The sequence below is a fragment of the Zonotrichia albicollis genome, chromosome 30 (genome assembly GCF_047830755.1).
Source record: "Zonotrichia albicollis isolate bZonAlb1 chromosome 30, bZonAlb1.hap1, whole genome shotgun sequence".
Classification (NCBI taxonomy): Eukaryota; Metazoa; Chordata; class Aves; order Passeriformes; family Passerellidae; genus Zonotrichia; species Zonotrichia albicollis.
In genome coordinates, this window is record NC_133848.1 from 3398545 (window position 1) to 3422894 (window position 24350).

The 24350-nt window shown below is 52.3% G+C and overlaps 2 protein-coding genes across 2 annotated transcripts; one reads left to right on the plus strand and one right to left on the minus strand.

The window, feature by feature from the left end:
* The first annotated feature begins 3404 nt into the window (after positions 1-3404).
* PRCC (proline rich mitotic checkpoint control factor) lies at positions 3405-12992 on the plus strand. Its single transcript, XM_074529272.1, has 7 exons — positions 3405-4123; positions 6065-6112; positions 7708-8277; positions 9257-9352; positions 10192-10335; positions 10592-10657; positions 11556-12992. Exons 1-7 carry the CDS (start codon positions 3674-3676, stop codon positions 11640-11642), a joined length of 1461 nt encoding a protein of 486 aa, XP_074385373.1. The 5' UTR covers positions 3405-3673; the 3' UTR covers positions 11643-12992.
* Positions 12993-13584: 592 nt separating this feature from the next.
* SH2D2A (SH2 domain containing 2A) lies at positions 13585-21644 on the minus strand. The gene is made up of 8 exons (XM_074529273.1): positions 20959-21644; positions 19721-19875; positions 18771-18937; positions 18560-18649; positions 17883-18054; positions 16254-16367; positions 14913-15509; positions 13585-14015 (listed from the first exon to the last, which is right to left on the minus strand). Exons 2-8 carry the CDS (start codon positions 19865-19867, stop codon positions 13893-13895), a joined length of 1410 nt encoding a protein of 469 aa, XP_074385374.1. The 5' UTR covers positions 19868-19875; positions 20959-21644; the 3' UTR covers positions 13585-13892.
* Positions 21645-24350: the final 2706 nt, after the last annotated feature.

Consider the following 24350-nt stretch of genomic DNA (forward strand, 5'->3'; position numbering starts at 1 on the left):
AAACATGTAAAACAGTGTAAAACTATAAGGTGAAAAACAGGTGTAAAACAGTGTAAAACACTGTAAATAACCGTTGTAAAACAGCACAAAAATGGTGTAAAAATACCTAAAGCAGTGCAAAACTATAATGGGAAAAACAGGTGCAAAACACTTTAAATAACCAGTGTAAAACAGCAAAATGGTGTAAAAAACATGCAAAAGAGTGCAAAACTGGCATATAATTGTGTAAAACAGTGCAAAAGTGGTTTTAAACTCATGCAAAACCAGCGTAAGAATGCAAAAACAGTGCAAAACAGCACCAAAATGGTGTAAGAAACATGTAAAACAGTGCAAAACTATAAGGTAAAAAACAGGTGTAAATCAGTGTAAAACACTGTAAATAAGCAGTGTAAAACAGCACAAAAATGGTGTTAAAAACATGTAAAAGTGTAAAATGGCAATGGGGAAAGCAGGTGTAAAACAGTGCATAACCAGTTTAAAACAGCACCAAAATGGCGTAAAAAATATGTAAAACAGTGTAAAATGGTAATGGGAAAAACAGGTGTAAAACAGTTCAAAAAGAGTGTAAAACAGCATAAAAATGGTGTAAAAATGTGCAAAACAGTGCAAAACTGGAATGTGAAAGGCAGGTGTCAAACAGTGTAAAACATTGCAAATGACCAGTGTAAAACAGCACAAAAATGGTGTAAAAATGTGCAAAGCAGTGAAAAACTAGAATGTGAAAAACAGGTGTAAAACAGTGTCAAACACTGGAAATAACCAGTGTAAATAACCATTGTAAAACAGCACTAAAAATGGCGTAAAAAAATATGTAAAACAGTGCAAAACTATAATGTGAAAAACAGGTGTAAAAGAATGTAAAACACTGTAAATAACCAGTGTAAAACAGCACAAAAAATGGTGTAAAAAACATTAAAGCAGTGCAAAACTGGTGTAAAATCGTGTAAAACAGTGCAAACTTGGCATAAAGATATATAAAAATGTAAAACAGTGCAAAACTATAATGTGAAGCCATGAAAAGTAAGTGTAAAACAGCGCATAACCAGTATAAAACAGCACCAAAATGGTGTAAAAACCATGTAAAACTGGCATAAAATGGTGTAAACCAGTGTAAAATTGGCATAAAGATATATAAAACAGTGCAAAACTGGTTTTAAACCAATATAAAACAGTGCAAAACCTATGTGAGACAGTAAAAAACCAGTGTAAAGATGTCAAATTTGCTGTAAAAAAACAACATACATGGTGAAACTGTGTAAAAAAACAGTGTAAAATGTGCAAAACCAGTGTAAACCCAGCATAAAATGATGTAAACCTGGTGTAGCAGCATCCCTAAAATTTGGAGTAAATAAATTGTCACCTTCAGTCACAATAAATTTGGATTAAATAAATTTTCACTTTAATCTCAATAAATGGGATTAAATAAATTGTCACTTTAGTCTCAATAATTTGGGATTAAATAAATTGTCATCTCAGTCTCAATAAATTGGGATTAAATAAATTGTCACCTTAGTCCCAATAATTGGGATTAAATAAATTGTAACCTTAGTCCCAATAAATTGTGAATAAATAAATAAATTGTCACCTTAATCCCAATCAATTGGGATTAAATAAATTGTCACCTTAGTCCCAATCAATTGGGATTAAATAAATTGTCACCTTAATCTCAATAAATTGGGATTAAATGAATTGTCACCTTCAGTCTCAATCAATTTGGAATAAATAAATTGTCACCTGAGTCCCAATCAATTGGGATTAAATAAATTGTCACCTTCAGTCCCAAAAAACTGGGATTAAATAAATTTTCACCTTAATCTCAATAAATTTGGATTAAATAAATTGTGACTTTAGTCCCAATAAATTGGGATTAAATTGTCACTTTAGTCTCAATAATTTGGGATTAAATTGTCATTTTAGTCCCCGTTTCAGACCAAACCTGGGTGCTGTTGTCCCAACCAAACCTGAGATTAAACTCAGATTAAATTTTCTAAAACCAGAGCCTCCACCCTGCCCTGGCAGTCGGGGTTCTTGGGCTGGGCTCCTTTTCTTTCCATCCCCTTGTGCTTTCCTTGGCTTAATTTCTCCTAACGAGCTGCAAATAACACAAATAAATAATCCACAGGGTCAGGGCTGACAGCAGGATCCTGTTCTGGGGGTGAGAACAGAACCCAGGAATCTCCACCTGCTATGGAAAAATGGACAAAGGCCCAGGGAAATGAGGATTTGTGAAAAACACCAGTCACTTGTTTTTAAAATATGAAAAGTTTAATAAAATGGTTATATAAATAGTAATAAAATTAGAGTAATAAAAGTTTGGACAGTTAGGGTTATGATGAGACAATAAAAATAAAGAGTTATGGACAGTTCTGATACCTTTTTTTGGGTAAAATAAGCCTAAAAAAAGGACACATGTTAACAGAGGATCAACTTTTAAAAGTAATAGTTTGTTGCATTTTATACATTTCATACATGATGTAAAAATTCTATTTAAACAAAGGTTTTTTTTGGTCAGTGTCAACTTCTTAATCTTGACAGCATCTTTAGGGCTGAGCGAGGTAGGAAGAAGTTAGTTTTTTCTAATAATGGAGCAATAAATATTTTTATTTAAAGATTTAGGTGTTTTGTGGCTGTTATTTTGGTGTACTTTATTTTTCTCTTTCAAAAAGTATCTTATATAGCATAGTTTCTATTTTAACATTATGTTATAACCTAAAGCTATATTTAACACACTACTTAAGGAAATTAAGACAGCATAACTTTCTAACATGACACATACAATATTCATTATAATATTTGCGAAAATCCAATCAAAATACACTTTTTTGTCATGGAGGAAAACGGAACTCGTGTGTCCCAGCTCCTGGAATCCTCCCATGCTCCCCAAGGCCTCCATGCCTATTTTTAATTCTGTATTTTTAACACTCCTCAGGCCAGGAGGGGTGGGACAGGGCTGGATTTCACAGTGCTCCAAATCACGCAAGGTTCAGGCTATGCTCTTCATTCTCCATTTTGCTTTAATTATTATTAGTATTAATTCAGCTTTTTCATTTATTACCTATAACAATTGTTTGGTGCTGCTACTTCACAGCAGCTCTGCTGCGTGTTGGGGACGCAAATTCCAGCCCAGTTTATTGCTTTATTAAGGCCAGAACGAGCCAGAAGGAGGCCAAAAGCATCAAAACAAAAATCAGCAAAGTGCCAGGGGGATAACCCAGCTCCTGGCCAGGCTTTTGCTGGGGCTGGCAGCACCGATGGTGCCCAAACCGTGCCAGGAGCGGAGGATGGCAACGCGGCCTTGTCCCGGTCCCGCCGCGTGGCGCCACAAACTACATTTCCCGTGAGGCCTCGCGACGGGGCACACAGGGAGGCGGGCACATCGCTGCTTGCGGTGCACGCCGGGAGTTGTAGTCCTGCGCGGCTGCAGCGCGGGCAGCGGGGCGCTGCCGGCAGCCATTACCGGGAGCGCGGAGCCGCCGCCGTCGCCTTGCCTCGCTCCGCGGCCCCGCTGCCGCACGGGGAGGGGCCGCCATGGCGGCGTAGCCTCGCCCCCGCCCACCCCTTCTTCCCCGCTGCGGGCGCTGAAGGCGCGGCGGCGGCGCGGCCTAGCGCGGAGGGTGGATCCCCGGCCTCGCGTAGCGGCTGCTGCCCGCCAAGGGCCGCCCTCCCCGGGGCCATGTCCCTCGTGGCCTACGCCAGCAGCGAGGAGGACAGCGATGCCGAGGAGCCTGCGGGCGAGGAGGAGGAAGCCGCCGACTCTCCCCCATCCACAGCCGAGCAGCCTTCATCCCGAGGGCTTTTCGCCGCGCTGCCCCCGCCCAGAGCCCCCGCGGTACCCCCGGCCTTCCTCATGGGCCCCCCGCCCACCCTGAGCGGCTTCGGCAGCGCCCCGCCGGGCCAGGCCGGCACCGAGGGTCCCCCAGAACCGGCTGCCAGCGGGGACGGGGCCACGGAGCCCCCCCGGGCCAGGGGGCTCCTCCTGCCGCCCCCCAGGAACGCGGGCACCGCCGCCTCCCCCCTCAGCCCGCCCCCCGCTGCCTCCCCCGGGGCGGGTTTGGGCCTCCCCAAGCCAAAGAAGAGGACGGAGCCGGTGCGGATCGCGGCGCCCGAGCTGCACAAGGGGGATGTGAGTATGAATCAAACCCGAGCCCTTCCCTTCGGGGGTGAAACTTCCCCCTCAGCGGGGCTCTTCCCTCTCTCTGTCACACCGAGATGTACCGGGATCTATTGTTGTGTCATCCTCGGGGAGATTTGTCCTGGCTGCCTGCCCTAATGCTAAAGCGCTTTGCGGAATTAAACTGATATATAAACCTTATTTATAATCAGAATGCAGCCAAACCCAGATTATCTGCACCCTTCTTATTCCTGGAGTTAACGACTTGATGATGTGGAGCTGCAAGGGCGTTGTAGCCTAAAACCATCTTTTGTTTCCTGTGCAGGTGATGGATTTTTCAGCCAGTTTATTGCATATTTGTCTAAAGGCTTCAGGCGTCTTCTAAACTTTTTGGTGACCATTTCGCTCTCATTTTGTGTGGTTTTTTTTTGTAATTACTGTGCCTTGCAGGCTTGTGAACCCAGACAGTGAGAGCAGGGGAAGGCAGGTCTATTTCCATCTAGTTTTTAAGTCGGGATCCCTGCTGATGAGGTTTCATCCTCTCCCCACTGCTGAGGACAGAGGATGAATTTCCTCTGGGACAGCACTGTCACAGAATCATGGAATGGTTTGGCTTGGAAGGGGCCTTGATGCCCATCTTGTTCCACTCCCTTGCCATGGTCAGAGCACCTTCCACTATCCCAGGTTGCTCCAAAAACTGTCCAACCTGAGCTTGGACACTTCCAGGGATCCAGAGGCATCCACAACTTCTCTGTGCACTCTGTGCCAGGCCCTCACCACCCTCACAGAATAAATTTTTCCCTAATATTTTATCTAAACCAGCATCTGGAGTCCTGGAGTGATTTGGGTTGGAAGAGACCCTTAAAACTCATCCTGTTCTCAGTGCCCACAGGCAGGGACAGCTTTCATAGCCCAGCCTGTTGCCACGTGGAGATGATGGTTGTGTCACTGGTTTTGGTGTGACAGGAATGCCTGTGGCAGTGGGAAGAGCTGAACTGGGATCATTTCCATGGGGACAGGTGGATTTATAAACATTGTCTGTGAAAAGTGGCCTGGCGGCATTTGGGGGAGCCCAGATGAAGGCAGTGCTGTGTTTGGGGGGGTCACAGAAAAAGGAGGAGAGGACTCAGATTCTCCATCCCTTCCTGCTTCCAATCACCATCCCAGGGTGGCAAATCTCAGAGCTCTGGAGGTTCAGCTTTGGGACAGAGGGATGAGGGATATCCCAGTCCCTCCTTGCAGCAGTGTGGTGGGATTTCAGACAGCTGGAATGAGCAGGGATCTGTTCCTGCCTCACCCCTCTCTGTGCTCTGCTGTGACCACACAATCTGCAGCTTCTCAGTGTTGAGCAGATGAATTTGGAAGGGACAAAATGTTCCTTAAACTGGAGCTGGTGTGAGCAGTTCCCACTTGGGGTTCCTGGGGGTCCCTTGGCCTGTGGCTGACATCCTCAGTTCCCTGTTTCTCCTTAAAACCCCTCCCATGGCTGTGGTTCACCCCCTGGAGATGCTCCAGGGCACCTGCAGTGTCTCCCAACTCTCTGTATTTATGCAAATTCCTTGTCTTTCCCTGTTTATGATTTATGGTTTATGATTTGGAGGCAAACTGGCCCAGGCCCTCAATCCCTGCTGCCTCTTCCAACTTCTCTGATGAGCCATGAAATGATAAAGATACCTTTTCTGCTGCCAACCAGGCTTTCCACACAAGTTTTAACCAGATATTTAGCAATTTCAGCGTTTTTGGGAACAATTCTTTGTATCCCTGCAGGGAACTTTGCATCCTTTGTGTGGTTTGTGCTTCCCTTCCAGTAACTCTGTTGTTGTTTGTCCCTGACCTGTAGCTGTGCACCTGCAGTTCTTCCCTCCCTTTGGGTTTATTTTGCTGGGATTTATTAGCATGACTTTTTCAGTTTGCTGTCTCAAGTTGTGCTGAGCTCTGGTTTTTCTCTCTCAGTCAGATTCAGAGGAAGATGAACCAGCAAAGAAAAAAAATACACTTCAGGTAAGTAACAAGGGCACTTGGTTAAACAATTGTCATGGGAAAAAGTGTTTGACTACTTGTGCAAATCATCCACTCTGATCATCTCATGGCTTTAGGGATATTCCTGAAATCCTGTGGGTTTTCAAGTCCTTCCTTTTGGGCACTTTCACCTATTTAAGTCTTGGTGAAAGAGGCATTAATTTGGGAATTGGGCAGATATTTTCAACATTTCTCTTCAGAATCCTCTTGGCTTTTTATGCAGTGTATTCAGAGTGGCCAAATGGTGAGAAACCCACAAGAAGTGTTAGAATTGGGGGGGATAATTGTCAGGAAGTCATGAAAAGTGAATAATCTACCTCTTTTCTTGCGGGATCCATTTGTCCACACTGATCTCCTTGTGTAAATCATCCACTCTGGTCACCTGGTGGCTTTAAAGCTATTCCTAAAATCCTGTGGGTTTTCAAGTCATTTCTTTTGGCACTTTCACCAGTTTAAGTCTTGGTGAAAGAGGCAGTGTATTCAGAGTGGCCAAGCAGTGAGAAACCCACAACAAGTGTTAGAATTGAGAGGGATAATTGGCAGTAAGTCATGAAAAGTGAATAATCTGCCTCTTTTTGCTGGGATCCATTTGTCCACACCGATCACCTTGGGCAGATACTTGAATAGAGCAGATATTTGTAACATTCACATTTCCCTTCAGAATCCCCCAGCTTTTTATACAGTGCAGAGTGGCCAAGCAGTGAGAAACCCACAAGAGGTGTTAGAATGGAGAGGGATAATTGGCAGTAAGTCATGAAAAGTGAATAATCTGCCTATTTTCTTTCTGGGATCCATTTGTCCACACTGATCTCCTTGTGTAAATCATCCACACTGATCACCTTGGGCAGATATTTGAATTGGGCCGATATTTGCAACATTTCCCTTCAGAATCCCCCTGGCTTTTTGTGCAGTGCATTCAGAGTGGCCAAGCAGTGAGAAACCCACAAGAAGTGTTAGAATTGGGGGGGATAATTGTCAGGAAGTCATGAAAAGTGAATAATCTGCCTCTTTTCTTGCAGGATCCATTTGTCCACACTGATCACCTTGTGTAAATTGTCCACACTCTCCACACTGATTACCTCATGCCTTTAGGAATATTCCTGAAATCCTGTGGGTTTTCAAGTCCTTTCTTTTGGGCACTTTCACCAATTTAAGTCTTGGCTAAAGAGGCACTAATTTATGAATTGGGCAGATATTTGCAACATTCACATTTTCCTTTGAAACCCCTCCCCAGGGTTTTTATGCAGTGAGAACAGCCAAGCAGTGAGAAACCCACAAAAAGTGTTAGAATTGGGGGAAATAATTAGAAAGGAAAAGTGAATAATCTGCCTTTTTTCTTTCTGGGATCCATTTGTCCCCACTCATCACCTTGTCTCAATCATCCACACTGATCACCTTGGATAGATACTTGCCACATTTCCCTTCAGAACTCCTCCCAGGGGTTTTAGCCAGTGCAGAATGGCCAAGCAGTGAGAAAGTGTTAGAATTGAGGGGGACAACTGTAAGGAAGTAATGAAAAGTGAATAATCTCCTTCTTTCCTTTCTCTGATCCATTTGTCCTGCGTGGACATCACCAGGGACGCAGCGAGGGCTCCGGCTTGTCCGCTCTGCTCCCTCAGCCCAAAAACACACCAGTGAAAGAGACCAACCGCTTGCTCCTGCCCTACGCCTTCTCCAGGAAAGCAGGAGAAAACTCCTCTGACTCCAAGCCTGCCAAGCCCCCCAGCTCTTCCTCCAAACCCAAAGCTGTGCCCAAGCCGGCCGTGCCCACCACCCCGTCCCCGTCGGCCATCAAGGCTGCGGCCAAGAGCGCGGCACTGCAGGTGACCAAGCAGATCACCCAGGAGGAGGAGGACAGCGACGAGGAGGTGCAGCCAGAGAACTACTTCTCCTTGTCGGACAAGAGCGAGCCTGGCACCGTGGGCACCGAGCCCTACCTGTACCCGGGCTTGGAGGAGCCTCCCCCTGGCACGGAGCCGCAGCCGCAGTTCCAGGACGCGGCCGCGAACGCCCCGCTGGAGTTCAAGACAGGGGTGGGCTCCAGTGGAGTTCAGCACAGCTGGGCACCCAAAGCCACTGAGGACTACAGCAGCCAGCCCTATGGGCAGTTCCCCTCTGCCTATGGAGAGCCTGGAGGGTACTACCAGGTGGGTTTGTTGGCCAGAGGGGAGAGGAGGGCTTTGAGGAGGTGATTGAGGGGCTCCAGTTGGGTACTGGGGGCTGCTGCTGGGAGTGCAGGCTGTGTGAGGTACCTGGGCAGGGAATGCAGCCTGTGTGAGGTGTCTGGGACATGGGGCAGGGAATCCAGCCTGTGTGGGGTACCTGGGCAGGGAATGCAGTCCTTGGGAGCTACTTGGGGCTCAGGGCAGGGAATGCAGCCTGTGTGTGGTACCTGGACAGGGAATGCAGTCCTTGGGAGCTACCTGGGCAGGGAATGCAGCCTGTGTGAGGTGCCTGGGACATGGGACAGGGAATGGAGCCTGTGTGAGGTGCCTGGTACATGGGACAGGGAATGCAGCCTGTGTGAGGTACCTGGGGCTCAGGGCAGGGAATCCAGCCCAAGCTATCTGGTACAGGGAGCCACTGGGCACAAGGGGATTCCCACACTGTGAGAGATGTTCTTTGCTGGACAGATGTTTAACAGCTGCACTCCTGTGAAAATGCCCTGGATGTGAGGGTGCAGAGTCAGGGCTCACTGGAGCTGCTGTCTGAGCTCTGGTTAGTTCTAATAATTCTAATAAATAGAATCCCAGACTGGTTTGGGTTGGAAAGGACCTTAAAGCCCATCCAGTCCCAGGGTTCCAACCTTCCACTATCCCAGGTTGCTCCAAGCCCTGTCCAACCTGGCACTGAGCACTGCCAGGGATGGGGCAGCCACAGCTTCTCTGGGCAACTTGTGCCAGGACCTCACTGCAAGGGCAGAATTGGGAAGAATTCCTTCCCAATATCCCATCCTGGCAGTGGGAAGCCATTCCCCTTGTCCTGCCACTCCTTGTGAGAAGCCCCTCAGGGTGTTTGTTGCTTTGTCCCTCTGATGGAATCAGCCCACGGGGCACTCTGTGCCTGGTGCCACTCCAGGATTGCTCTCATGCCAAACTGGTTTCCATTTCCCTCTTTCCCTGCCAGGATTACTACAGCAGTGGGTACTACCCTGAGGTGGAACCAGCCCAGGCCTCACCACAGGAGACCAGCACCGACTCCTCCTTCATCGACGACGAAGCGGTTGGCACCTGATTTTCTGTCCCCAAATCCTGTGCAATTTGGCTTTGAGCTCTGCCAGAACTCAGGAGCCTCTTGGCAGCCCCACTCCTGCCCCTAGCACTGCCTGGGTTTCCAGGGCTTTGGGCTGGGTGGTTTTTCTGGGGGTGCCTCATGCTGTGTTGTGGGCATGTGTGGGGTCCTGCTCCAGCTGGGTCTGCAGACCTGATAAATACAGAATAGAATCAATTGTTGAGGTTGGAAAAGGCCTCCAAGACCATCACCCAGCACTAAACCATGTCCCCAAGTGCCACATCCATGTGGCTTTTAAATCCTTCTGGGGGTGGGGACTTCACCACTGCAGCCTGCACAACCCTCAGGGTGGAGGAATTTCCCCTATATCCAACCTCATCTAACCCTGGCGCAACTTGAGGCCATTTTCTCTTGTCCTGTCCCTGTTCCCTGGGAGCAGAGCTCACTGGTTGTCTCCTCCTGTCAGGGAATTGTGCAGAGCCAGAATGTCCCCCCTGAGCCTCCCTTGGTGCTCCAGCCCCTTCCCCAGCTTTGTTTGCTTCTCTGGACACGCTCCAGCTCCTCAATATCTTGTCATGAGAGGCCCCAAACTAACCCTAGGCTTGGAGATGCCAGCACAAGGGATGGGCACTGTCTGGAAGCAGCAGCAAATGCTGCTTTCTGCATAGGAAAATGAAATTATAACCTTGATGCTGAGTAGTTTTAGATACTCCGATGTACAACATGCTGAAAATCTCCAAAAGATCAAAACCCCAGCTGGAAAAGTGTTTGCTGTGCCTGGTGTCAGGTCAGTGCTGGGTGTAATTGCAGCTCTTGTGTTCTTCCTTCAGTTCAAACGTCTGCAGGGCAAGAGGAATCGTGGGAGGGAGGAGATCAACTTTGTGGACATCAAAGGTGACGACCAGCTGAGCGGGGCCCAGCAGTGGCTGACCAAATCCTTGACAGAGGAGAAGACCATGAAGTCATTCAGCAAGGTGAGGGTGAGGGAGTCTCTGCTCAGTGCCCAAATCCTGCTGGAGCTGTGCTGGGTGCTGGGCACTCACCAGGGAGGGTAAATAATGACATGTGAGAGCAGTGGAGTTCCTCAGAACACAGCATGTGGGTGGGGAGGGCCAGCCAGGAAGTGTTTCAGCCCCAGGAATCTGCAGTTTAATGGGGAACAAATGCTTGGGATGGCTCTGTGCAGGCACCTCTCCAGGCTGAACAATTCACCCCTTCCTGCTTTTGCAGAAAAAAGGAGATCAGCCCACAGGACAGCAGAGGAGAAAACACCAGATCACATACCTGATCCACCAGGTGAGTGCCCTCCCTGTGGTGTGTGAGCTGATCCAGCAGCACTGCGGGGCAGCACAAGGCTGGGGTGCCAGGGGCTGGCCCTGAGAACCCCCTGGTGAGACCCAGTGGGGTCAGAAGTGAGTCCTGACCCTGAGGGGATCCCAATCCTGAGGTTTCAGCTTTGCTTTGCCCTTCCTGCACGTTCTGAGGCCTTGGGATCCTGTCCTGGATTCTGGCCCGGGGCTGAATCTGAGGGGCTCCCATCCTGAGCTTTGGGGTGAGGGGCTCCCAGTCCTGAGCTTTCAGCTGAGGGGATCCCAGTCCTGATATTTCAGCTTTGCTTTTCCCTCCCTGCATGTTCTGAGGCCTTGGGATCCTGTCCTGTATTCTGCCCCGGGGCTGAATATGAGGGGCTCCCAATCCTGATCTTCCATCTGAGGGGCTCCTAGTCCTGAACTTTCAGCTAAGGGGCTCCCAGTCCTGATATTTCAGCTGAGGGGATCCCAATCCTGAGCTTTGGGCTGAGGGACTCCCAGTCCTGAGCTTTCAGCTTTGCTTTTCCCTCCCTGCACATTCTGAGGCTCTGGGATCCTGTCCTGGATTCTGCCCCGAGCTTGGCTGCTGAGCCCATCCCCATGAGAAGCTGCTTTTCAGCATCAATGAAATGCCTGTGCATCCCAATTAATCCAGGCCTGTGTCAGGATGATTGTGCAAACCCCTGTCCCCACGAGAAGCTGCTTTTCAGCATCAATGAAATGCCTGTGCATCCCAATTAATCCAGGCTTCTGTCAGGATGATTGTGCAGAGCCCTGTAACGAGGCTTCTGGGCTGAAGGGCTCCCTAATCCACATGAGGCAGGAATGCTGCTGAGTCACTGAAACACACACAGGGTTTAACAGCATCCTCTCCATCTCTGCAGGCCAAGGAGAGGGAGCTGGAACTGAAAAACACATGGTCTGAAAACAAGCTCAGCAGAAGGCAGACTCAAGCCAAGTACGGATTCTGACACATCTGTCCTGCTTTTTGGCTGCTGTCACCTGCTGTGTCCGGTGTCTGCTGGGCTCCTGGAGATCAGCCAGGCCCCAGCATGGGGCTGGGAAGACACTGCACTCCCTGGCCTGGCAGAAGAAGGGGCATTGCAAGCAGGTCCTGAAACTCCAGCTGTAAATCCTTCCCCTCCCTCCTTGTAAATGTGGAAGGTTCCCAGCGGCCAAGGACGGTCCTGAGGCACCACGGGGAACGTGCTGGGTGTGAGGCTGCAGCTCCTGTGCTGAGGGAACAGGCTGGGCCTCCTGACCCTTCAGCAGAGGCTCAATAAACTCCCAGTTCCCACTTTGCTCCTCTCTTGGACTTGCTGTGCATTGAGAATGTCGTTTTCCTTTCTAAAACACGGTGAGTTCCAAGAGCAAGCCTGGCTTTGGAATTTTTCTTTTGGTCCTTACCTTTAAGGTGTCCTCTCAGCTGTTTCCTCGTGTCTGGGCTGCTCCAGCACTCCTCTCATGTCAGTAATTTTGAAGAATTTTGATATCCTGGTTTTTAATTGGGTGTTTCTGCTCTGGGCTCCACAGGCTGAGCCATGCTGAGGGGGCACCCCTGACCTGCACCACACGTGGAGGGGAGGCTCTCCTGCCTGGCACACTCAGGGCTTTGGGTTACCCTGAGCCATGTGTGCATGTATGTTTTCCTTCCTTTTTCCTTCTCTTTCCTTCTCCCCCAGCCCAAGGCCTCCTGTCCTGCCCCAGGCTGTTCTCAGACTCATCAAAGTGAATGTCCCTCGTGTGGCTGCCTGGGACTGAGCTCTGCACTTTCCTCTGGGCACACACAGAGGAGAGCTGCCAACTGTAATTTTTTTTTTTCCAGCTTGTTTGTATCAATTCTGTTTCAATTAAGTGTTGACTTTACCCTCCTGGCTGGGAAGAGGAGACTGCCCAGCCCTAATTTCTTCAAATCAAACCTTTTTTTTATTTTTATTTAAGGAATTCTGTCAAGGTGATGCGACTGCAAATCCTGTGCAGCTCTGCTGGCCCAATCCATGGATCCAAATCTGTGGCATCACTTTGGTGATGCTGAAGGGAGCAGAGAGCTGACCTGGTTATTTAACTTATATTCCCACCAATCTGGGTTTTATTTGGCTCAAATGGCCAATATTTGTTATTCTGGTAAGAAGAACTCCCAAGAGGTGGTTTTTCTCCCATGTTACCTCTTAAAAACAGGCAAACCCCCATGACTGAAGTCTTTTCTTAGAACATTTTAAACTAATCTCATTTTTTAGTTTAGCTCCCTGTATGTTTAGTACTTTGCAGAGCCTGTTTTGAGTATTTGAATGATCAGAATAAAGTTACTGTTGAGTAATTTATTCCTATCTTGTATGTACAGTGAAATCCTCCCAGGAGAGATTTGCTGAAGGAATATATTTCTAAATGAACCCACCCAGCCCTGTTTCCATCACCAGGGGCTCAGATCCTCATCCAGGTACCCTCTTGGCCAGGGGATTTTGCACTGTGGGGGCTGGAACTGCCACGTTCCCCTTTCCATTTCTCCTTGGGGTTATGGCTTGGCTTTAGCACCAAGGGAAGTTCCAAGGGCTCCTGTTCCACTTTCAGCCCTCTGAGACCAACAAAATTCAGGTCTCTGAAAGGTCAGAAGTGAATTTTCCCAGAGATAAAACAGCTACAATCCCCCAACCCTCCTTTTCCCTCCAAGCCATGGTTTGGCCATCCTGGCTCCCTGTTCTGGGAGCACCTCTGGCACTGCCCAGCCCCACTGTGGCTCTGCAGGGTTTGTGCCCCACAGGACAGCCCTGGGACAGAGGTGTCATCCCAAATCTTGTGGCTGAGGAAGCAGGCAGGGCTTGGGGAGGTTCAGTGTAGCATCACTGCAATTTCTGACCAATTTAATATCCAAGTGCATGCACCAACTGTGCCAAACCCACCCCTGTTTTACCTGTAGCCTTTTTCCCAGTTTCTGACCAATTTAATATCCAAGTGCATGCACCAACTGTGCCAAAATCACCCCTGTTTTTCCAGTAACAGCCTTTTCCCCTCATTTTATTACCAGAAGTCTCTTGGAATGTGTTCATGGGTAAGGTCAGGCTCTCCCTGTGCTGTCCAGCAGGGATGGGAAGCTGGAGGAGCAGGTTGGCACTGCCAGCTGGGGCCAACAGCATCCTTGGAGCTCCTCCCAGGGCCAAGGGCTTCCTGCAGTGATGGGGAGGCTGAGGTTGCTCCTGCCAGGATCCAGGTGCTGCCCAGGTGATTTAGGAGCAATCCCCAGGCAGCTGCTCATACACATTCTCAGCCATGGGCTGCAGGTCCCTGGGGGTGCTCCTGCTGTACACGGGGTCATCCAGCTCCAGCTCCAGCTCTGGGCTCAGCACAACCTGGGGGATCCCAAAGGAGAGGGAATTGAGAGCCAGGAAACAGCACAGGGTTGGTGTTTCAGCCTCCCAGCCCTTGGCTTTGGGTCAGGGACTCAGTTTTTGTAGGGAATTGGAGTGACTGGGTAAGGGGGAATGGTTCTTGCTGCCAGGGATAGGTGGGGTTTTGGGGAGGAATTATTCCCAGTGCCAGAGGGCAGGGTTAGGTGGAATATTGGGAAGAAATTATTCCCAGTGCCAGAGATAGGTGGGATATTGGGAAGGAATTCTTCACAGTGCCAGAGATAGGTGGGATTTTGGGGAGGAATTCTTCCCAGTCCCAGAAGGAAGGGTTGGATGGGATATTGGGAAGGAATTCTTCCCAATGCCAGAGGGAAGGGTTGGATGGATATTGGGCAGGAATGGCCTCCCAGTGCCAGAGGTAGGTGGGATATTGAGGAATTCTTCCCACTGCCACAGGGAAGGGTTAGGTGGGATATTGGGAAGGAATTCTTCACAGTGTCAGAGATGGTGGGATATTGGGTAGGAATTCTTCCCAATGCCAGAAGGAAGGGTTGGATGGGATATTGGGCAGGAATGGCCTCCCAGTGCCAGGGATAGGTGGGATATTGGGAAAGAATTCTTCTCTGTAAGGGTGATGAGGCCCTGGCACAAGTTGCCCAGAGAAGCTGTGGTTGCCCCATCCCTGAAGTGTTCCAGGCCAGCTTGGACAGGGCTTGGAGCATCATGGAAGGTGTCCCTGCCCCTGGCAGAGGGTGGAATAGGATGGGCTTCTTTCCAACCCGAACCATTGCAGGTTCCCTGTGCTCCTGGTGTGGAGCAAACCCCGATCCCCCAGACTCCAGGAGCTTTCACTCATGTTGGGGCTGAGCTCTGGAGCTGCCTTGGGGATGCACCCACCTGTGTGCCCGTGCTGGGAGCTCCTCTGTCCTCCCTGTCCGTGGTGCTGGGAGGCCCCGAGTGCTGCCTCCTCCTGCAGTCCTGGCTGGAAACGCTGCGGAAGAGCCGCCGGTGGGGCCGGCCTTTGGGGGGCAGCGTGGAGAAGGCGTTTTGGGGGGCTTTGGGGGGCCGGGCAGGCACACCCTGCCCAGCCAGAGCCACCTCGGAGTAGATGTTCTCCTCAGGGCTGCCACGGGGCCTCCAGCCGCGGGCCATGGCGTAGAACGGGATGGGCTCCTCGGGAATGGGGGGTCCCTCAGGGGTGGGGGGTCCTCCTGGGATGGGCTCCTGGGGTTTGGTGGGGCTGGGCTCGATCTCCTCGCGGGGCTCAGCGTAGACGTGGAAGCGCATGAGCTGCTGGTACTTGGCCTCGGGGGGCTCGGGGCGGGCGGATTCCTTGTGCACCTGGGCGTAGGGAACCTCGGGGGCTGCGGCTCTGCTGGAGGGGCTCTGCACCTGGGCATAGGGAGCTTCAGGGGCTGCGGCGCTGCTGGAGGGGCTCTGCAGCCCCCGAGCTGCCCCCCGGGAGCTGCTCTTGGCAGGGAGAGACGGCGGAGCCTGGGGGGAGATGGGACAGGGCAGAGGTGAGGGTGGCAGTGGCTGTCACTGCATCCCATCCCTCCCATCCTCTCCTTGGGCAGTGCCTCCATCCCCCCTGCCCTGGCACAGGTGATGGTGGCAGTGGGTGTCACTGCCCCATCCTGTCCCTGGGCAGTGCCTCCATCCCCCCTGCCCCATTATCTCCCTGGTGGAGGTGAGGGTGGGAATGGCTGTCACTGCATCCCCCTGCCCTGTTACCTCCCTCGGGGAGGGCTGGGAGTGGAGGTCACTGCATCATCCTGTCCTTGAGCAGTGCCTCCATCCTCCCTGCCCGTTTTTATCTCCCTGGCACAGGTGAGGGCTGGGAGCGGGTGTCACTGCATCCCACCCCTCCTATCCTGTCCTTGGGCAGTGCCTCCATCCTCCCTGCCCCATTACCTGCCTGGCACAGGTGAGGGCTGGCAGTGGCTGTCACTGCATTCCCCCTGCCCCAGTACCTCCCTGGCACAGGTGAGGGTGGCAGTGGCTGTCACTGCATCCCACCCCTCCTATCCTGTCCTTGGGCAGTGCCTCCATCCTCCCTGCCCTGTTACCTCCCTGGCACAGGTGAGGGTGGCAGTGGCTGTCACTGCATCCCATCCCTCCTATCCTGTCCTTGGCAGTGCCTCCATCCCCCCTGCCCTGGCACAGGTGATGGTGGCAGTGGATGTCACTGCCCCATCCTGTCCCTGGGCAGTGCCTCCATCCCTCCCGCCCCATTACCTCGGCTCTGGGGGGCTCCAGGGACACGGGGCTGTGCTCCGGGAGCGTGGCCGCTGTTTGGCTCGCTGGGGAATGAGCAGCATCACCCTGTGGCCGCCCTCGGGGCTCGTCCTTCTGCGGGGAGAGCAGAGAGCTGTCGGGATGGCTGCGTGCTCAGGGCACACCCAGCTGGGCGCTGGCTCCGTGCTCCTGTTAGCCAGGGTGGCTTCCAAACCCGGCTTTGGTGATGCTTGGCTTTCCCTTGGGAAAATCCCCCGGATGGCTGCAGGTGCTGTGTGTCCCTCGGGTCCCTCCCCTGATAATCCCCTCCCAGGTGTGTCAGTCACCTCTCCTTTCCCCTCCCAGCGCTGTCTGTCAGTCCTGGAATTCCAGAAGGGCATGGAGTGATTGGCACATTCAAACCCTGGGGGGGGCACTGGGCCATCCGGGTGTCCTTTGTCCCTTTGTCCCTGCTTGGTGGCTCCCTGCCCCTTCCCTGGGGTTCAAAGGAGCAGCAGCCACGGGCTCAGGGAGTTCTGATGGAGCTGGTGCTGCATTCAGAGAATAAAGCTCTGGATCCAAACCCTCCATCAGAGCCGACTCCTTTCCTTCACCATCACCTCAAAGCTTCTCCACAGAGGGAAACCTGAGGAGCAGCCCCTGTTATGGGGGGAAGCTCCATCCCAGCAGCACCAGAGCTCCTGCAGGCCTGGAATTGTCTCTAGTGCCCAGCTGCAGCACCCAGCCAGCCCAAAGTGTCTGTGGGGCGAAACACCACAGTTGCCACTTTTTGGTTCAGATACAGGGGCCAGACAAGCTCAAGCATGTCCTGTTCAGCTAGATTGGTAATATTTCAATGTGCAGGGGCTCTCAGGATCTCTCAGGATCTCTCAGGATATCTCAGGAGCTCTCAGGAGCTTTCAGGATCTCTCAGGATCTCTCCTGAGAGAGAGATCTCTCTCAGAGGTTCTCTCAGGGGCTCTCAGGATCTCTCAGAATCTCTCAGGATGTCTCAGGATATCTCAGGGTCTCCCAGGATCTCTGAGGATCTCTCAGTGACTCTCAGGGTCTCTCAGGACCTTTCAGGGGCTTGCAGAGTCACTCAGGACCTCTCAGGTTCTCTCAGGATCTCTCAGGGTCTCTCAGGATCTTTCAGGGGCTCACAGGGTCACTCAGGACCTCTCAGGACCTCTCAGGACTCTCAGGGGCTCTCAGGGTCTCTCAGGTTCTCTCAGAGCTCCCAGGATCTCCCAGGGTCCCTCAGGACTCTCAGGATCTCTCAGGTTCTCTCAGGATCTCCTAGGAACTCTCAGGATCTCCCAGGATCTCTCAGGGCTCTCAGGATCTCTCAGTGGCTCTCAGGATCTCTCAGGGCTCTCAGGGTCTCTGAGGATCTCTCAGAGCTGCCAGGATCTCTCAGTGGCTCTCAGGATCTCTCAGGGGCTCTCAGAGCTCTCAGGGCTTTCAGGGTCTCTCAGGATCTTTCAGGGCCTTGCAGGGTCACTCAGGACCTCTCAGGGGTTCTCAGAGTCTCTCAGGATCTCCCAGGATCGCCCAGGACCTCTCAGGATCTCCCAGGATCTCCCAGGTTCTCTCAGGATCTCTCAGGATCTCCCAGGATCTCCCAGGGCTCTCAGTTCCAGCACTCACCCGCGTGCAGGGCAGGGCCATGCTGAGGAACTCTCGGTACGGGCTCACCGGGGCCGTGCTGTGGTGCTGCAGCAGCTGGGCCAGCTCAGCGTGGGCGCTGCGCTCGCCCAGGATCACATAGCGCCCGTCAGGCTGCTGGTCCAGGACAAAGTGCCGGCAGCGATCCCTGCCCCTGGGAGGACATGGCATGGGCATGGCATGGCATGGCATGGCACAGCATTGCATGGCATGGCATGGAATGGCATGGCCACAGCCACCAGGAGGGGACAGAGCACGGCATAGCATGGCACAGAATGGAACAGCACAGCATGGCACGGCATGGCACGGCATGGTATGGCATGGCATGGCATGGGTATAGCCACCGGGAGGGAAGAGAGCATGGCATGGCATGGCACGGCATGGCATGGCACAGCACAGGAGCAGGGAGGGCCCTGAGCTGGCTGCCCCTCCCTCAGCCCGGGCCGCAGCTTTGCTCACCTGTAGGACAGGATGGAATGCACAGCATGGCATGGCACGACATGGAACAGCACAGCATGGCATGGCACCACACAGCACAGCATGGCATGGCACTGCACGGCATGGCATGGCACAGCACGGCACAGCATGGCACGGCACGGGCACAGCAGCCAGGAGCGCCCTGAGCTGGCCACTCCACCCTCAGCCACACCTTTGCCCACCTGTAGGACAGCACGAAGCCCACGGTGCTCTCGCTGAAGCGCACCAGGAAGCAGCCCAGGGGCTGATCCTGCAGCAGCTCCTCTGCCTCCCTGCAGCAATGACACAATGACCCGCTCAACCTCACCCCCTCCCGGTGATCCTGCTCCCTGTCCGGGAGCCCAGGGAGGGGACACCGAGCTGAACACCCTGCCCTGCCCTCCCCGGGCTCACCTGCGGCTGATGAAGCCGTGGAACCACGAGGGCAGCTCCCCCTCGGGGCCCAGCCTGTGCACCTGGGTCTGCTCGAACCACAGCCTGGTGCGGGCACGCAGCGCCACCCGCTCCTCATCCTCGGGCAGGGATGGCGATGCTGGGGCTGCCCAGAAACCTGGGGGGACCTGGGACAGCATCAGGAGCTCAGGTGAGGACACACAGCAAGGACATTCTGCTCACAATGTGTCAGGAGCCAGGACATCCCTCTGGCTGGCCTGGATGGCTCCAACCCCTGCCAGGGGGCACAGAGACCCTGGCACAGAGCCCAAAGCACCTGTGGGTTTGATTATAACCCATGGAGCAAATTACCAACCTTGTATGAAGATCTGCAAGCCACAACAGTTTAAGTGGAATATTAGTGAAGCTATCACGGGGTGGAAAAGTAGATTTTGGGGTTTTAGAATGGGGGTTCAGGAAGCAAGATGGAGGGAACTGAGCATGTCCAGCCTTTCTCCTTCTTCTTCTTGGCCTCCATCTTCTGCTGTGATGGTGGCACTTTTAGATTGGTTTAGAGTGGAAGCTCACTGTCTAACATAGGTATTGGGAAGTAATTGTAAATATTGTACAGGTAGTTTTTTGTATAAAGACATAACACCGCCCAGGTGCAGGCAGAGTGCCTGGAACTGTCCTGATGGAGGGACCTCAGCAGGGCAGGAGAAAATTTTTTCTAGATAAGATAAAATAAACAACCTTGAGACCGAGAAATTAAGAGCTCTCACTCCTTCTTCAAGCACCAGGCTGGGAAAAGAAACTTTGGAACTTTTCTTGGGGTCACTCTGAGCAGCAGAGACCCTGACACCAGTGCAGCCCCCTGAGGGTGAGGGAGCACTGGGAGGGTGAGCTGGGTTCGTGTCCACCCTGCTGTCCCCTTGTCCTACCCTGCCATATCTATTGTCCCCATGTCCTACCCTGCCGTGTCTGCTGGGCCGTCCTGGGGGCTGCTCTGAAGCCCCCTGGGGCTGGCTGGGGGTGCTGCTGGATCCTGCCTTGGCTCTGGCTGTGCTGTCCTCACCGAGGGGCTTGAAGGTGCTGAAGAGGGGCCGGTCCTCATCCATGGAGTGCCCTGTGCCAGGGAGAGGGGAGAGGAAAAGGCTCAGGGCAGGGGGGTCTCCTTTGGGGAGAGCACTCCAAGACACCCCCACAGGCCCTGCTGTCACCATCAGCTTCACCTTGTGCTCCCCAAGCTCAGGCTCAGCACCCTGATCCTCCCCAGGCTGCAAAATGGGGGGGACAGTGACCTTGGCACCCCAGAGGAGAAGGGGAGACACTGATGTAGGTGTGGAGGAGCTCAGGAGGGAGCACATGAATCCTCCAGCCCCTCTGAATCCTCAGCGTGTCAGCTCAGCCCTGGGAAGGGGTGGGAGAGGCTGAGCAGCTCCTGAGGGACCTTGAGCTTGACCCTGAGCTGCCAACACACAGCAAAACAACGTTAAGGCCCAGCAGAGGCTGGAGGGGGTGGAAGATGCTGGGGCTGGATGGATCTGGGAGGCAAAGCTGAGTCAGAGCAGTGGGTCGAGGCTTTTCTGAGAGCAAGGGGGACCCAGCCACCTTCTCTGAGAGCAAGGAGGGGACTCAGCCACCTTTTTCAAGGGGACCCAGCAAAGGCACCCCAGCTCCACCTTTAACCCACAGCAATGCCCTGCCCAGCCCTGCACCCCTGCAAGCAGGGGAAGGTGAGGAAGGTGTTGACGAAGAGAAACAAAACACCCCAAAACTGCACTAACCCAGCTTGGGGAGTGCTGGGAAGGAGAACTGGGGTCAGGTCCTGCCCAGGTCAGGCTGTTGGGGACAATGGCACTGTCCCCAGCTCGCTGTGCATCCCCCTGGGGCAGGATGTGCCTCTGAAACCCCGCAGTGCTGAGGTGGGAACGAGTCAGATCAGCCCTGAAACGGGCTGGGAGTTTTGCTCTGTGCGACAGTTCCGGGCTGAACTTCCCCCTTTGGAGAGGGCAAGATCTGGCAGGAAGGGCTGACATGGCCAGGGGACCTCAATCCCTCCCTTTTCACCCCATTATTGTGCCTTTTGTCCTGCCTTTGGGCAGGGCGGCATCCCTGCACCTCTTGCTCAGGGTTCACTCCTTGGCTTTGCTGCAAACCCAACCCCAGGCCCCCAAACCCAACATCAGCCCCCAGCCCAAGCTCCTACCTCTGCTCAGTGTCCGTGGCTGGTGATGCAGGGGCAGGGGACAGGCAGGGGACAGGCAGGGACAGGCAGGGGATGGGCAGGGGATGGGCAGAACAGGCAGAGGACAAGCAGAATGGGCAGGGGACGAGCAGGATGGGCAGGATAAGAAGGGAACAGGCAGGGGGATGAGCAGGGGACGAGCAGGAGGAGAAGCAGGGGACAGGCAGGATGGTCAGGGGATCGGCAGGAGGACGATCAGGATGGGCAAGACAGGAAGGGAACAGGCAGAGGGACGGGCAGAACAGGCAGGGGACAAGCAGGGAACAGGCAGAGGACGAGCAGGATGGGCAGGGGATGGGCAGGAGGACGAGCAGGATGGGCAGGACAGGAAGGGAACAGGCAGGGGGATGGGTAGGACAGGCAGGGGACAGGCAGGAGATGAGCAGGGGATGGGAAGGGGACAAGCAGGACAGGTGGGGGACAGGCAGGGGATGAGCAGAACAGGAAGGGAACAGGCAGGGAATGAGCAGGATGGGCAGGGGACAAGCTGGACGGGCAGGATGGGCAGGGGACAGGCAGGAGGACAAGCAGGACAGGTGGGGGACAGGCAGGGGATGAGCAGGATGGGAAGGGGATAGGCAGGGAATGAGCAGGAGCACGAGCAGGACAGGAAGGGGACAGGCAGGTAGCAGGCAGGAGACAAGCAGGATAAGCAGGACAGGCAGGGGGACGGGCAGGAGGATGAGCAGGATAAGAAGAACAGGAAGGGGACGGGCAGGGGACAGGCAGGAGGACAAGCAGGGGACAAGCAGGGGGACAGGCAGGAGGACGAGCAGGACAGGCAGGGGACAGGCAGGAGGACAAGCAGGGGACAGGCAGGAGGACGAGCAGGACGAGCAGGGGACAGGCAGGAGGACAAGCAGGACAGGCAGGGGACAGGCAGGAGGACGAGCAGGGGACAAGCAGGGGGACAGGCAGGGGACAAGCAGGACAGGCAGGGGACAGGCAGGAGGACAAGCAGGCTGAGGCAGCCCCGCCGCCCTGCCCTGCTCTGCCTCTGCTGCCGGCCACAGGCAGGAAGCAGCGACCAAAGCTGCAAGAGGCTTCATGTGATGGGGAAACGTCACAGGAAGGTGGCATGGTGGCCCTGCGGTGACAGGCAGGTGACAGCGGCAGCCTCGGCACAGGCTGGGCTGTGGCCAGGAGAGCACCGAGGCCACCTGGCCACAGGCAAAGGTGTCATTGTCACTCTTGTCCTGTCTGCACCCTGGGACCTGTCAGTGACGGGAATGGGGAGAGCAAAGCTTGGAGGGGACAGCAGAGGGGACAAAAGAGATCAATGGGGACAGCAGAGCTCAGGAGGGACAGCAGAGATCAGAGGGGGGACAGCAGAGATCAGAGGGAGGACAGCAGGCTCGGCAGGCCCAGGCTCACACTCTGAGCCCAGATTCTGTCCTGGCACGGTGCAATCCTGCACCATCCCCTTCCTGAGACTCTGGGTGCCAGAGCTGAGCCGTTCTGGGCCATTCTGGGCCACTCTGGGCCATTCTGGGCCATTCTGGGGGCATCAGCAACCGAGCTGCCAATGCTGTGTCTGTGCCACCACGTGTCCTCTGCCACTCTCACCCAGCTGGTGCCAGGCTCCAGCTGGAGCCAGGGCAAGGGCAGTGCCAGCCCCAGGGCAGTGCCAGCCCCGCTGCATCCCATGGGTTGGGAATTTGGGCAGGGATTAGGGCAGGACCAGGCTCATCCATGGCACCATGACAGGGATGGGGGGGTGTTGTTGGTTGGGGGTTTATTTATAAATTATAAATTACAAATGGGGTGGGACTGTTGAGGAGTTTGCTTTGAGCTGTTTTATTCTTTAGTATCAGTCTCATTACATGGTCATGATAATGGGAAGATGTTAACAGTTTACATTTTTGGCAGTAGACAAAGAGCTCAATGCTACAACTCACTTTAAAAGTTTTTGACCAATCACACAAAGCAAAAGCACATTGACAATAGTTCCATCCAACCACCATAAGCACACGTACCTTTGGTTAAAACAATGCTTGCTTATTTCCAATACAATGTCTGCTTGTAAGCCTTAAACCACAATGCACAGAGCTCCTTTATTAAGCTTGGAATTTCCTAATATAGGAAGTATAACAGCATAAAAAAGTATAAAAGTATAAAAGTATATCTTACTAGATATACTTCTCTGTAGCTTAGGGAGTTATTTTAAACAAGCATTAATAACACAAACCATTGTTCTATTTGTCCTTACTTTCTACTTCTTGTATAATTTTTCCCCTTGACAAATTTTGTGGCTACTGCTTAGCTCTAATTGCACTTCTGCTGTTTCTGAGCCTGCCTTTTGCAGCTTTCCCAAACCCCTCAGATTTTAAGGATTAAAATCCTTAAAATTTAGGATTCCCACAGCTGAGCTGTGTGATGACTTCACAATCCCTGCTGTCCGTCTGTTAAAAACAGGTTAGAAAGTGCTGTAAAAAAGTTGATAGATCATTAAACATGTACTGTTAGTTTGGTTATTATATTTCAAAAGGGGTTAAAGGGTAGTTGTAAGAAATATGGTACCCATGGTACCATAACACACCTCAGTAAAGTGCACCACGAGCCAGCCTGGACAGAACTGTAATGGCCAATCAAGGCCTTAAACCTTCGTGCAAATGAAGGATGTGAAAAACTCCAATCACTTGGATTTAAAATTTTAAAAGTTTAATAGTAATAAAATAGTTATAAAAATAGTAATACAATTAGAGTAATAATAGTTTGGACAACTTGAATTAGGACAATATGAGACAATAAATACAAAGAGTTGCGGATGTCTGGGTGCCTTTTTCTGGGCAGCACAAGCCCGAAAAAAGACACCCTTTAACAGAGGATTAACCCTTGAAAACAACAGCCTGCTGCATATTCATGCACCTCTTCATGATGCATAAATTCCATTCAAATACAGGAATCTGTCTGGTCATCATCAGCTTCTTCCTCTGAATCCTAACAGCACCTTCGAGGTGGAAAGAAGTTCATTTCTTCTGATAATGGTCAATAAATTCTCTTTCTCTGAAAGATTGAGGTGTCCTGTGGCTGCTATCTCGCTGCAAGTCCTTTCTTTAAAAAAAGTATCCTACATAGCATCGTTTCTATTTTAACATTTTTTATAACCTAAAACTCTATTTAACACAGTACTTAAGAGAATTAACACAGCATCACTTTCTAACACAACACATATAATATTCATTTGAATATTTGCGAAAAGCCAGTCATAAAATACACGCATTTTTCACAAGGACCCAAAAAGAAACCAATCCAAAGGGACTAAAAAACAATCCAAAGGGGCAAAAAACAGGATAAAAAGGGGATCTGTCCCAGGGAAGCTGTGCTGTTGCACCTGCACAAAAACCCCAACA

What these genes read in the sequence shown, in the direction of transcription:
- PRCC (XM_074529272.1), top strand. Translation starts at nt 3,674, where the DNA reads ATGTCCCTCGTGGCCTACGCCAGCAGCGAGGAGGACAGCGATGCCGAG. An exon ending in AGAAAAAAAATACACTTCAG is followed by an intron (nt 6,113 to 7,707) that starts GTAAGTAACAAG and finishes GGACATCACCAG; the next exon opens with GGACGCAGCGAGGGCTCCGG. An exon ending in CCATGAAGTCATTCAGCAAG is followed by an intron (nt 10,336 to 10,591) that starts GTGAGGGTGAGG and finishes CTGCTTTTGCAG; the next exon opens with AAAAAAGGAGATCAGCCCAC.
- SH2D2A (XM_074529273.1), bottom strand. Translation starts at nt 19,867, where the DNA reads ATGGATGAGGACCGGCCCCTCTTCAGCACCTTCAAGCCCCTCGGTGAG. An exon ending in CACGGCTTCATCAGCCGCAG is followed by an intron (nt 18,650 to 18,770) that starts GTGAGCCCGGGG and finishes TCATTGCTGCAG; the next exon opens with GGAGGCAGAGGAGCTGCTGC. An exon ending in GGCTTCGTGCTGTCCTACAG is followed by an intron (nt 18,055 to 18,559) that starts GTGGGCAAAGGT and finishes ATGTCCTCCCAG; the next exon opens with GGGCAGGGATCGCTGCCGGC.